Below are 13,869 nucleotides of genomic sequence, written 5' to 3' on the forward strand. Positions count from 1 at the left end.
GGGCACGAAAGCAGCACCGGCACGGTCGACGGCCGCCGTCTTCCTCAAAGCGCTTTGATGAGGCATTTTGTTGACCCGATTGCAAGGACCGCCCTCGGGCTTTCATTCGGGTCAACGGCCGATCGGGACCGTTCGGAGGCCGTCGGCGGTCATCGGGCCGTCAAAACTCAGCTTGACCCGTTTGGCGGCGCTAAATACAGCGTGAACCTGGTTATTTCTTTCCCTTCCCCGCCAAACAGTCCTTTCGTGAAAGTAGGCTAGCTCCCTGGGCCCGCCGGTGGTACTGTATGATCCATATTTTATTTATAGCACGCGGCTCGTCTGATTGATGCGGCAATTTTTAATAGCGGCGCCAAGAGGCGGGGCTCGCGGATCCCGGGACGCGTTCGCAGCTGTTTATTTACCGAGCCGGTCGGGGGTGTTTATCTCGCCGCGGCGGTACTTCCTCTTTTCGCTCGCCGCTAAGTGCTCCGCGTGAGCGCCGAGACATCTAAAATATTGATCGGGACAAAAGAGCGCCACCGGTGGGAAAGAGGGAGGCGGACGCCGGATGTCGGGAGGACGGCCGGCCCGCCGGCCCGCTTCTTCCGCGATCGGGAGGTGGTGGAGCACGCTGAGAAAGTCAAAGCAACCAGAAAACATCCAGAACAAGCACACGATAACTACACGACAACAACACACAAGTGACGGACGGGATGACACTGAAGCGGGCAGGCGTGACGGCAGCAGGAAGAAGAGCGAGACAAGCGGGAAGCACAGGTGGCCGATTTTAGACTGAGCTCAGAGCTTTTTGGCGGATTTCGGGGGGGGGGGGGGGGGGAATTAGCGCCGGACGGGAAACGGCAAAAGCAAATTGGAACCATGACCGATTCTTAGCAGCATCAAGGGAAAAGTCTGTCCAGGCAAGTTTGCCATTTTAGGGAGGGCAGGGGCAGCTTTTGCCGGTTGGGGTGGGGGTGGGGCAACGGTCAACTAGCCAATGGCGGCGGGGGGGGATCTACAAAATTTGGATGCTAAGGTTTTGCTCAGAACTTGGTTTCAGCTCACAGGATCAAAACGACACTCTCGCATTGCGGCAGTTTTTGTATGTCAATGGAAGGGGGCGGGGCTGGGTGGGGGTGGGGGTGGGTGGGGGGGTGTGGGAATGTGCCTCCGACGGGAACCTGAGCGAGCGGCGTGATGACGACGGGACGACAGTGAGTTCAGGCTGCAGGTGAAGCACATGGACACGAGTGTTGTGGTGGGAGAAAGGGGGAGGGGGGGGGGTCGTGGTTTTGGGAGGAGGGGGGGTGGGTCAGGAAAAAGGGGTCGGGGGAGAGAGGGAAAGATGCTATACAGAGCCAAAATATTCCCAGCAGCCACAACAGCCCCAAGATGTCACTCAAAAGTCCACATTGAGCAGGACCAGAACCGGAGGTGGGAGGAAGTCACGGGGTCAGTCGCGGACGAGTCCCGAGCGGCCGGCGCCGGCAGAAAAAAAAAAAAAAAAACAATCAAACCGGTCCGGTCGGGTCGAAGTCAACTCCTTCTTTGCGCTCGGCAGTCAATAAAAGTCTTCAAATTTGCGGCCGTTTCGGGCCACGCCCACAAAAGCTAAACTCGACAACATCTGAGAGAAGGAAAAACAAACAATGACGGCGAATTCAAACGACAAAATGCGGGCTAAAGGCATAAAGCTCCGTGACCCTTGTGAGGATCAGCGGCTCAAAAGCAAAAGATGAGGCGCGTCGCAAGTTATGCGAGAGAAATGGTACGATTCCGAAAATGCGGTGAGGGAAAAATAGCTCTTGAAAACGCTTTGACGAATCTCAACGCGAGGCCAGTCCCGAGCGTTCACAGGCCGGATCCTGCTCTGTGATTGGATGAGAGCGGGAGATGGAGAGAAAGCAAACGTGCTGAAAATGCCGATGAGCGCACGAGTCAAGAAAAGTCAAGTCCGAGTCAGCTTTGGTCCAGACGGCGACTGTCCCCCTCCTCCGGAGAGGGTTCCGGCGCCTTCCGTCGCGGGAGGCCACTGGGGGCTGTTGAGGCCATTTCGCCGCCGCTCGGCCGCGGAACGCGACGCACCTCTGCTCAGCCCGTCGGGGCCCCGCAGGATCCGGCACTCCTCGATCTGGCCGAACGCCGAGAACATGACCCGGATGTCGTTCTCGTTGCACTTCTTGGACACCATGCCGATGAACAACTTCCTGTCTTCCACCGCTGCAGAGGGAGCAGAGAGAGGAAGTTGAGCGCGAGCGAGGAGGAGGAGGAGGAGGAAAAGAAAACCCGGACTTGAACATTTGACGTGCCGCCGGGATTGGAAATGTTGCGAGTTGCAATCACGAAAAGTGGCGCAAACGTCGCAACGACGTCCTCGCTCTCATCTGATTCCGATTGGAGGAATTTTCTCACTTTTCCTCTGAAAAGCGGATTCAAAATTAGGAATGAACCACGTTGGGGGCGCTGCGCAAATGATAACTGCAGATGGAACGTCAATACAGATGAAAGCTGCGCTACATACGCGGCATATCATAACACGTCGACCTAACGACAAATGCGCACAGTTTAGAGAACAGCGCTCGCGAGGACCAAACCGGACAATCGTAACCAGAAAACGTGAAACTGTTCAAAAGACAAACTCCTTTGACGTGTTCAGAAGTGGAAGACTCCCAACATTTTCCAAATCACATTTGGAACAAAAAAAAAAAAATGACCAGAGAGAGCCAATCACAAACGTCGGCGTTACAAGGAGGAAAAACAAAAAACAAACCCCCCCCCCCAAAAAAAAAAAAAACCAAAAAACATGCTAATCATGTCCATTTCTAAGTGCAACTGTTATTTCTTTCATCTATATTATGGATAACAGTTGAACAAATGTGACGAGTTACGCCGGCGTGAACCGAGTTGGCGTCACTTTTGCGGCGGATAAGCCGAGAAGCCTTTCAAAACGGAAACGTGCAAACGGCCGACGGCCCAAAGGAATCGCTGAATTTAGTTGCGTCATTTGCGACGGGATTGGAACGTACGCGGTGACCGGTACGGCGCGGAACCGGCCGTCTGTCCGGCGCACGTGTGTGTGTGTGCGCGCGCGCGCGCGCGTTCAATGCTAATCCAATTCATTTTTAATGAGGCAAGTGTCAGCGGCGGGCGCGAGGCGAGGCGGATAAGCGCTCTGTTGCACTCGGGGAAATCAATAGCGCGCTTGTTTATTTTGCTCGGCGGATTGTTTGTGTGTTGAAAAAAGAAAGAAAGAAAGAAAAAAAAAAGAAAGAAGATAAGTGGCGCCGGGCTACGCTGACGCTCGCTCGTTTCCGCCAACCGTTCGACACGCTAATTAATTTATTGAGAGGAGATCATGTGACGAGCGACATGAAGGCGGCTCCCCGTCCTGGAGAGAAAAGACGGGGGTTCTCGAGGGGGGGGGGCTAAGCGGGTCCGGGCCCGTTCCCCCGGCAAAGACTTTCTTTGAAAAGGTGGACCCGGACTGGAGGATTTGCTCTGTCCGGCTTTGGCATTTATTAGACTATTTTATTCTCGTAACTCCCCAAATTGCATTTTTAAAAATGTATTCTTCTGAAAATTCTTTTGAAAATCTTTTTTCAATTTTGGGACTTTCCTTTTGTCCCATAAAAAAAAGTTTTGCTCCCCCCCCCGGAAAGAAACTGACTGAGTCGACACCGGTCAACACCCCCCCGACCAGGTTTTTGTTTCCGACTCACCGTTGGACTTCTCGCTGTCGGCGGGCTTCATCTGGATGGGGTGGTGCATCTGCAAAACAAAAGCAGAGTCAATGCGACGTTTCCACGTCAGCTTTGCGGCCCAAACCATTTCCTTGACCCCCCCCCCCCCCAAGAGGATATCCAAAATGTATTTTATTTCCTGAGAATCTTGACGGGGTGCTGCCCTCAAAACGGACGCGGTTCGACCTTCTCCCGATCGGACCTTCTTTCCGGATGCCGTCGGAACTCTGATGGCAGTTTCCGAGCCAAATGGCCGACCTTCCGGAGGGGGGGGGGGGGGGGCTCAGTGACATTGGGTCTCGTTGACACCCCCCAAAAAGCCCGGCAAGTACCGGCCTTTGCTTACTCGCAAAGACGAGAACTTTGCCGGAACCCCGGCGGAGTTGTTCTGACCCGACGGGGGACCCGAGCGCGTCCTTTGTTTTGAATATGAAATCTGTCAGAAGAGATGTGATTTCTTTTTCCTTTTCTTTCTTTTTCTTTTTTTTTCGGTGGGCCTCTCGTTCCCGCCACGTCTGCTTCCTTGATGGCGGATTATGTCGCCGTTTGATCTGCGCGGAGACGGACGGCGCCCGATCGGGCCGCGCGCGCCCGCGTGCCCTTGGGCTCAGTCGCAGTGCCGTCCCAGACTTTGATCTTCCACTTCGATCAAACACGCACCTTCATCCCAAGTCTCCCTCCTCCTCCTCCTCCTGTCAGTTCTCTGGGCTGCCTGAAGGGGGCGGACGCCAATGAACGCGCTGAGAAAGCCGACTCGAGTCCGATTGGCCGAAGGGAAAAGATGACAAACATCCCAAGATAAAACTTGCTCAACAAGAAAAAACCCTGTCCTTACAATAATAAACGTGAAATGTATTTTGTGATTTTGAATTCATCTGATGAAAGCGCATCAGCTAATGCGGTTCTCCTCTGAAATTTGCCAGTTGCGTCTTTTGAAAATGAAATGATTTGAGCAAATGGCTGCGAGATTATTTCAGGGCCTCTGAATACTTTCAGTTGCCCCCCCCCCCAAAAAAAAATACTCATCACCATAATGAAATGTATTCTAAATCATCCCAATTTTTTTTTTTTTTGGCATACATTCTTGATACTCTGCTTATCAAATCGAATTGATGTTTTTTTTTTCCCCCTTCAATGTTGCAAACGATGGTCCTGAGCACATTTCGATTGATGCGCTTGATCGGGTGAGATTCTCAACTGGAGAAACGAGATCAAATGTGAATTTTGGTGTCAATGTGCCACGTTGACGCCATCACGAACAACATGAATCAATAAATATTTGCATCATTCTGCCAAATGTGATGGGATTTCTCCCCCAAGGAAGACATCCCGAGATGCCCTCCCGAGAATGCCATTCCTCCAACTTTATTCCAATATCTCTCTTTTTTTTTTTTTTTTTTTTTTTTAAAATGACATGAATGAGGCTGTTTTTCTCAGCGGTCGGTTTCGGTTGAGCGCTCGACCCTTGAACTCCGGCCGGCCTCCAAACATCCTTGAGAGGAAACCAATCAAAGGAGGCCTTTCATCCAAAGACCAAGAAAGGGAGCGCCCCCCCCCCCCGCGCCCCGGAACCAAGGACGCGTGTGCTCCGTTCCCCGACGTCCTTCCCTTCATCCTCGCGTGTTTGTGTCATTTCCACATCTGTCGCGCGCTAATCAAAGCCTTCAATTTGCCGGAAAACGTCCGACGAGCTTCAAACGCGGCCGATCGCGGAACGTCTGGAAGCACTCGGGGCGGAAAATTCTCGTTTCGGGCGATGACCTCGACCAATTTGGTCTGGGCAATACTTTCAAATCGTTTTGCATTTGTCGATCGGTTTGACGAATGCGACGGAAAGCCAAACGAAAGTCGTCGGACGGCAACAGAATCGCAAAGGAGCGCCGAGCCACATTTTCCTTCTTACCGACGCCGCGGATTGAAAAATGTCAATCGACGCCGAGCGAAGAAAACAGAAAAGATTTCCAGGCGGCAAGCGAAATGACAAAGTGGGGTTGCAAAAGTGTGCACACCCTCTTCATCACCGGGCTCGTTTGGGACGCACCCACCGCTCGCTCACGTCATATGTGAGTCACCTGAAAGTGGGCCTCATTCCGCCCTGATGAAGTTCAGCCGTTCGAGTGGGCTTGGTCACAGTGCCAGCCACCTGGGTACACTTTTGCCATTGAGCTGCTGCAGTTACGTTCTGTAATGATGTCGGTCGAGTTCCACTTTGTGATACTTTGTAACAAACGGGAGGGCTTCAGAATGAACCGCACAACTGACGTCACTTGAGCTCTTCTCGTCACATTTTCAAGGCATCAAAAAGAGAATCGGACACAAGTGACCCGAACCCCGAATGGATGAAAAGAGGAAAAGGGGCAAAGAGGTCGGGGGGGGGGGGGGGGGGGGGCGCCTTCAAGTCGCCCGCAATCCGGGCTTGCCGCGAGGAGGGTGTGCGCACTTTGGCAAACGCACCATCCCATTTGGTTGCTTGTACTTTGCCTTTAGCGATGGTTTGGTTTTGTCACTTGAGTTGTGCGGGCTGGAGGTCAAATTAATGGTGGCAGGAAAAAAAAAAAAAAAAAAAAGTGTCAGATTTTTTGCATGGCTTTTAAAAGCTGCCATTTCAACTGGGGGATGTGTCGACTTTTTCTAATTAGCGCACGGCCGCGCTTCCTTTTGAGCGAGTGGCGTTTTATCGCTTTGCCCTCCTTTTGCCGCCGTCTGCGCTCATCCGCCGCCGTGTGGGCGTCGACTTTCCGCGCTCTCGCTTCACCTTTTCGACGGCCTTTCGGGCCTCCGCGGCGGTGGAGAGGGAAAAAAAAAAAAAAAAAAAAATGACGGATGCGTCGCCAGCTCAATATTTCAGGTCGTCAAGTCGAGAAAGAATATATATTACAAGAAGAAGTAGAAAAAATATCGTCTGTAATTTCTGCATCCCACAAATACGGGGAAAATGAAATTATGCTCTTCAAATTTTGACACCCCCCACCTCAAAACTAACTTTTTTTCCCCTCCAATCAAATTATTTTGTCACAATTGTATCAAAAAATATAGATTTTTTGTGCTTCAGTATGCATGCCAATATTCTCAGATTATTTTCTTCCCCAAAAATTTTTTTCCCTGCCACCACAATAAAATTGACATTTATGTCATATTCTCAGCTATTTTACAAAATTGGAATGAGGTTTTTTTTCCCGACTTTTTTGACGTTCCTGAAAATGATCAAAACAACCATCAATAATAAATAAATAAATTAAAACATTAAATGAAATTCAATTAAAAAGGGGATTTTTTGCGAGAATAAATGAAGAATTTCTGACTGAATTTCACACAAATGTGTCATTTCATTGATTGGATTAAGAGTTTAAAAATATTTGTCAAGAAATTGTCATTTTCTGACATAAAAACCAAGGGAATTGGATGAGAGAAATTTTTTATTTGATGAAAAAATCATTTCCCCCCAAAACATCAGAGAAGAAATACATTCCTAAAAAAAGGGTTAATTCTACTCGGTATTTTTCCTTTCAAACAAATTGTATGCCAGGTTTAAAAATTGTGAGAAATTAACTTTTGTGTGAAAAAGCTTCAATTTATTGGCCATCAAATTTCCGTTCAATTCTTCGTTTACGATCCGCCACCCTGTGCAGTCCAAATAAACGTAAAAAAAATGAAGGCAACGCTTGGTCGCTCGCGATCAAGATGAATGACGACGACGCTTGTCACGATAATCACGTCACGTCCGCTCACAATCGACATCCACAAAAGTCTTCACGTGTCGACCAACCTCCAAAAAGGAGAGCAGAGTCCGTCCAACGTTATGCCCCCCCCCCCCCCCCCCCCCCAAAGAACGGAGCAGAAAAAGAGGCCAAAGGCTCGCTCACCCCCGTTAAGGTCTTGATGTTGTGCAGTGCGTTCTGGGCTTCCAGCGCGGATTTTCGGGTGTAAAACGTCACAAAACAGCAGCCTGCAAAACACACAAATACATCTTCAAATTTTGCCACACAGCAGCTTTGTCTGCAGCGACACGTTGTATTCTAACGATACAATCCATGATATCCAAATGGTCGATTATCTTACACTTTTTTGTCCAAAAACAAAACGAAAAAGCAACGTGAAATCACAATTTGAGAAAGCCATTTCCATTTCTCATCTTTTATGAATTTTGGTCCCAGATTCAATAATTCAAAAATCTACAGTAAAAAAAAAAAAAAGTTGAATGATGAGATCAGAAAGCTCTTTGAACAATTCATCCGATCCAGGCTTGGGAATTCATGTCCCAGATTCATTTATTTAATAATGTACAACCGCATTGACAAAAACGAAATGAAATGAGAGCGAATCTCCTTCCCGGATTCGGTTGGAGTCTTTGGAACGGCGTCCGGGATTCGCTTCTCCCGGCCCGTTAGCGGACACGCGGCCCAAATCCGACGGCGGGCGTCCGGAGGGGGGGCCGAAGACCGTTCCTTGCGGAACGCGCCGCTGACGCTCACGCTCAAGACGTCACGTGGTTTGACAAGAGGTGAGATCCCACCAGAAGAAATAATTCATCATCCATTTTTCTTTTAAGGGATGCATTCAGAGGGTGTTGTCGTTGTCGGGTGGGCCGCCCCATGAAAAATGAAGACTACGGAGCGCCCGCCGCTGACAGCGAGTCAAACGCGTGCTATTTATTCCATGTAGGTCAGCAGTCACGCGGCGCATCCGCAATTCCACGCGCGCCAACTCCCAGGCTGACACGGGGTGTGCGCACTTTTGGGATCGAGTCTTGGAACAGACATATAGGCCAGCTCATTTGGGGATGGACATGAGAAAAATGCTGAGCAATTATGAGAACCGTTTACAGTTGTACATTCTTTGTCCATTGCGGATAAAAACTAAAATGAGTGCCGCACTGACGAGCTCATTGAGGAGCAGAGACGTGACGGGGAGTCGCACGCGCCGCTGCAATATGATTGGCTGCTGCAAAAGTGAATTCCCAAAAAAAAAAAAAAAAAAAAAAAAAGAGGGATTCGAATAACGCCTCAATCCACAGAACGCTGCCCCCGGTGGCCACGGCGAGGGAGGCACGTTCAATTGATGCGAACGCTTTCAATTCTGAATGATGTCACAACCTAGAAGGGGCCTGACAGTTCTGAGGAACGCGGTTCGAATCGCAGTTTGGATGTTGTCCCCGTGCCTGGGTGACTTTTCTCTGGGCACCCAACCCCGCCACATCCCAACAAGCCGCTGAGAAGAAAATAGCAACTGTGGAGTCAAAGTCGCGAGGTAAGCAAAGCTGCGTTGGGTTTGGAAGGAATCGCATTTTGGGCAATATTTGAGTGCGCCGGAGACCGCCCCGGAAATTGTGACCCGGACGCGTCGACCGATGCTTTGGAGCTCTCGGGAGGCGAATGCCGACGAGACGTTTTGCGAGAACGCGCTCGCGCTTTTGCGGCGATTTCCTCGGACGCTAATGAAGACGTCCGCGTGTGGGCGGGCCAGGCGGGACCATTAAGATAATCGACGACGCGCGCGCTCTCGCCCGCTTTGTGTTTACCCCTCTGGCTGTCTTTGTCTCGCTCGCACGCTCAATTAATAAATAAATCAAGAAATCCTTCCCCAAACCGGCAAATGAGTCCATTTCTCACTTGCCCGCCGCCTCATCTGCTTGTTAACTCGCAACAAATCAGACTCAAAGCGTTGGCGCCGCAGTCGTTTGCATAGCTTTGATGAGGAGGCTACTAGCGCAAGCCGCACGCCTGCCGGCGGGGCCGACGAGTGCGACGGCTCAGGTTTCAGCGGCGGGCCAAAAGCGCCACGAGTATCCACGCACTTGTCCACGAGAGCAAATGTTTTGCCGCACTTGTCGTTCTCCTACGATGGTGCCGAATTGTGCTCCTAGTGAGGATAAAGCAGATGCTAGCGCTAGGGCCCGACGCCAACGTCATCAAATCTTTCGAGCTCACGTCTCGTTTTGTCTCGATTTGGATTCCTCCCTGCGGCGCGCAAACGGGACAATTCTGCTCTCGCTCGGCAAACTTTGCGACGATTTGCCAGGCGATTTGCTTTGGTGGAAGAATCCGTGCGCCTCGTCTTTTCCATCTCGCCGCCCTCCGGCCCCGTCCGGACCGACGCCTTCGCCTTCGCCGTCGCCTCCCTCCTCCTCCTCGGCTGGATGCGTGTGAATACGGCAGCCGCCGCACTTGACGAGCTCATCAAAGGGGAAGAGGAAGGCGGCGGCGGCGGCGTCTGAAATGATGCAAACGCTCCTTTGCGTCAAATCGTGCGGAAGAAGCTTCTTTTGCTTGGTTGCGCGATGAAGCGGCCCAACGGTTCCCGTTAAACCTCGTCGCCGAGTCGTCTGTCGAGGTCTCCACTAGTTTATGAACAACGGGCGACGGACGGCGGTCTTGATGGAACGCTCGTTGAGGCGCTCCGATCGGACCGGCGCCGCTACCGGGCTTGTTTGAGGTGAGCGAAGGGGTACCTTTGCTCTGCGGCGGGTTCTGGCTGCGGTCCCGCAGGATGTTGATCTGGTAGACGGCGCCGTAGGGCTCGAAGAGTTCCTTCAGCTCCTTCTCCGACCACGAGCGCGGGATCTGGCCCACGAACATCTTGATGGCGTCCGGGTCGGGCTGGTCCGAATGCTCCAGCGCGCCGTTCATCTTGCCGGCCGTGCCGTTACTGTCCAAGAGGAAGGAGGAGGAAAACATTTGTATCGTGAGAAATGAAGCTACTTTTGGTTGTTGTTGCTTTATTTTTTTTACGTAAAAATTTTTTTGACATTTTTCACGTTTTACAAGGTCAACAATAGCTGAACCTAGCAAGAACAAACTATTGGAGAAGAACTGAACTCGGTTTTGAACAATTACTTGCACCAAAACAATTTGAACACGTCGAAAATAAAATGCCACTTTTGGAAAGATTCTTTGCGGATAAATTTTGTTCACACAAAACGTTAGCCGCCACGCGCACGCAGATGGCTGGCTGGCAGATGTCTTGGATAGTTATTTAAAAAAAATAAAAACAAAACAACAAACAAAAAAAAAAAAGGAAGGACGGACGCGCGGCACACACGGACGGACTCAAAGCAAGAAAAAGAAAAAGTCGCATTTGGCCTCCTTTTCTGAAGGAAGAAAGAAAAAATATTAATGACACTTTTGTCAAAATCACTGATTTAAAGAGCATCATCATTTTAAATCTGAAATCTGTTTCTATGTCCGAAACATGTAATTGTGCCGCCAAAACAATCAAACAACGTGATTCTCAACACCAAAATCACCTCAAAGCCAAAATATCATGCGGAACGCCATGGGAGGGCTAATCAACGTTACGGCAATTCAACATCTTGTGCTTGCTTCACACGGACGGACGGACGGACGGACGGACGTGAAGTGCCTCCATTTGTCTCTCCCGCAATGGACGCCGCAAGGCGAGATTGTCCGTCAAAAACGGCGCTAACTTCAAGTCCGAAGGGATGCAAGGCCCCCATCTGCTGGCCTCCGTTTGTCATTGCGGTGAGGTAAATTGAAGAGTGGCAAAAGGGGCTGGCCGAGACCCTCCTCGACGAGCGTACTCGTCGGTGGCGGCGAACGATGCCAAGTGACGAATCAAAACATCCGCAATACAACGGAAAGACTGTACGCTGACATTCGAGCATCATCCCGACTTCACGCTGGTGACGACCATTTTCCGTCTTTCTCCCTTCAAATGGCGCGGCGAACACCGGCAGCGAACGCCGGCAGCGCTCGCGATCCTCCCGCCGCCGCTCGCACCTTCTGCTCCAGAAGACGTCGGCGTGACCCCCCCCCCACCCCCACCCCGCAAACGCTAATCCAGTTGACGAGCACGTTGCCAAACTTTGCTTTTTTCTCCGCGTGCCGTCGCACAAAATCTCAAACACAAACACAACAATGGTTTCTTTGAAGCTTTTTTGGGCAGGGGTTGCAAATTTGCAACAGGTTTGACATCATCCAAACGTTTAAGTCCAGAGTATCATCATCTGCAAAATGTGATTTGGTCCAGAGAGGGTGAGAAGCTTTTTTTTTTTTTTTTTTTTAGGAATGTAACGCGTGTGCGCTTTTTATGATTATTATTTGCGATTTCAATTTTTCCTCTTCCCAGCAAACAAAAAGAACAGGACAAAAGTCCTACTTCCAAAATTGGAAAATTGGATTCCAAACAATGTCTCTTGCAAAATCTATGAAGTGTACATTTTGGGTTTTTTTTTTTTTTTTCCAACAATGCGTCGTGCGCGCGTGTGAACACGTGCGGTCGCCAAGGCAACGCGGCGCGCACGCCACGCCGCGCCGCGCCGAGAGAGGAGAACATCAGATAAATGTCACAGCGGCTAATGAAGCTGCACCGGTGCCCCGGCGCTCGGCTAGCGGTGCGCTAACGAGCTGCCGCGCGCTAATGAGGATGCACGCACGCACGCACGCACGCGTAAACACTGGCACAAACACACACACTGACGGATGACAAGTCGCGAGGTTACGTTTTCCCGCACAAAAACACGACAATTTCCGAAAACGCGGGCACTTTAGCATCGACGACGCTCGCGACAGTTAGCGCGGCTCCATTCACGCGGCGCGTTCCGGCGTCGTCTACGTCGTCTTGTTGCCACGGCAACAGCGGGGAAGCGCTCGGCAACCGACGCTCCGCCCTCGAGGCCTTTACAAACACTAATCGCGCGGCTAAAGCGCTTCCGCACGTGTCGAGAGATTCCGACGGAATTTTTTCTTTTTTTTGGGGGGGGGGGGGGAAACCCGCTGCAAATGAGCAAGAGCGAGCGGGAAAGTGCCGCGGGAGGCCTGACAAACACCTGAATTAGCGTGAAAAGCCACGAGAGAGGAAACCCCGAAAACAAGCAGAGGACGAGAGGGCGGAGGACGGGGCGAGAAAGAACATTCGAGGATATTCGGGGGGGGGGGGGGGCTCGTTTTTATGAGGCTTTATGGCTGGGAAAAACGTTGTCACGCGTCGCAATTAGCCACGCGACAGATGGCTCAATATGCTGCGCTCAAAGGAATCTTTCGCCAGCTCTTCTTTGCCGTTGTATCCGTGGCCTCGTTCGCTCAACGGCGTCTGTCCGTCCGTCCGTCCGTCCGTTGACGCGTGCGTGGAAAAGAGCTTTTCTGACTCGTAGTAGATGGTTGGCGTCTTTCAGTACCGCCGGGAACAAAATCGACACGTCACAGTTTTGTTGCAAACAACAACAACGTGCCACCGACTCATTAGTCGAGTCAGAGTTCGTTGCGTGCGAAGCACTTGAAGATATTTGAGTCGCTCTCAACAACGGCACAGTCGTCACATTGAACTGGCAGAGCGACTCGCGAGTTACTGCGTCACGTTGCCGTCACACTGACAAGACAAAGAGAAGAAAGCGGCGAGAAGCGTTCGTCGGGAGGAAGTCAAGCGTCACGGCTAGTCGGAGTGCCGCCGTCGCGTCTTCCGCGCCGCCGTCCTCGCGTGAGCGCCGAGGCCCCGAGGATGAGGACGATGGAGGCAATTTGCATCCCCGTCAGGTACGCTGGCAAATCCCGTGAAACGGCCGCTGGCTTTGATGGGATCTCGTCTGCGCCGTCGGGAACGCCGCTTCCCACGAACGAACGATTTGGGTTTACGGGCTGCAAAGTCACAATTGACATTTGCGCGAGAGTTTGCCGCGAAGTCGATTGGTTAATGGCGTGCGATTCTGCGCCGGATCGAGCCGCTCAGTCCAGTTAGCGGGAGGGGAACGGTGCGGTCGCCTGCTCAGCCAGGAATTTCACATTCACTCAGTCGGGAGTCAATTGCGAGCAATCATGTGCCACGTTGACACGGTCCGGGAGCGCCACATAGACAAAGCCAGGAGTCATTTGTGAAATACGATACGATACGATACGATACGGACTGTTGAATTAGTCATGACGAGCACGTCGCCAAAGTCGGTCGAGATCGCGGCTCGGGAAAAGGTCTTCAACTGCGATGGTGAGGAGAATTGCCGAAAAGCAAAAAAAGTTCAACACCGACAGTCCCATTTCGTCTGGATCCACAACCACCGTCCGCTGACTCAGTTGAGGCCAACACCGACGGCCGCGACAGTCAGTCCGGACTCACATTTTTGGAGGTGAGCGGCCAAAACTTCAAAATGACGAAGCCACTTTTTGTCTTGACAAAATGACAAAATTGACCTTTGATCACA

The 13,869-nt window shown here is 51.2% G+C and overlaps 1 protein-coding gene across 15 annotated transcripts in view; it reads right to left on the minus strand.

Annotated features, from left to right (window-relative positions):
- celf2 (cugbp, Elav-like family member 2) overlaps window positions 1-13,869 on the minus strand; it is a 64,040-nt gene that overhangs the window by 12,670 nt on the left and 37,501 nt on the right. For 9 of the 15 annotated variants that reach the window (XM_061807780.1, XM_061807783.1, XM_061807779.1 and 6 more), the window contains 4 exons: window positions 10,171-10,367; window positions 7,586-7,668; window positions 3,702-3,750; window positions 2,068-2,202 (listed from right to left, as the gene is read on the minus strand). In XM_061807780.1, the coding sequence (XP_061663764.1) occupies window positions 2,068-2,202; window positions 3,702-3,750; window positions 7,586-7,668; window positions 10,171-10,367 (464 nt within the window). The other 6 variants (XM_061807785.1, XM_061807784.1, XM_061807791.1 and 3 more) reach the window with 6 other exon arrangements.

This window comes from Syngnathoides biaculeatus, chromosome 20 (assembly GCF_019802595.1).
Source record: "Syngnathoides biaculeatus isolate LvHL_M chromosome 20, ASM1980259v1, whole genome shotgun sequence".
NCBI lineage: Eukaryota > Metazoa > Chordata > Actinopteri > Syngnathiformes > Syngnathidae > Syngnathoides > Syngnathoides biaculeatus.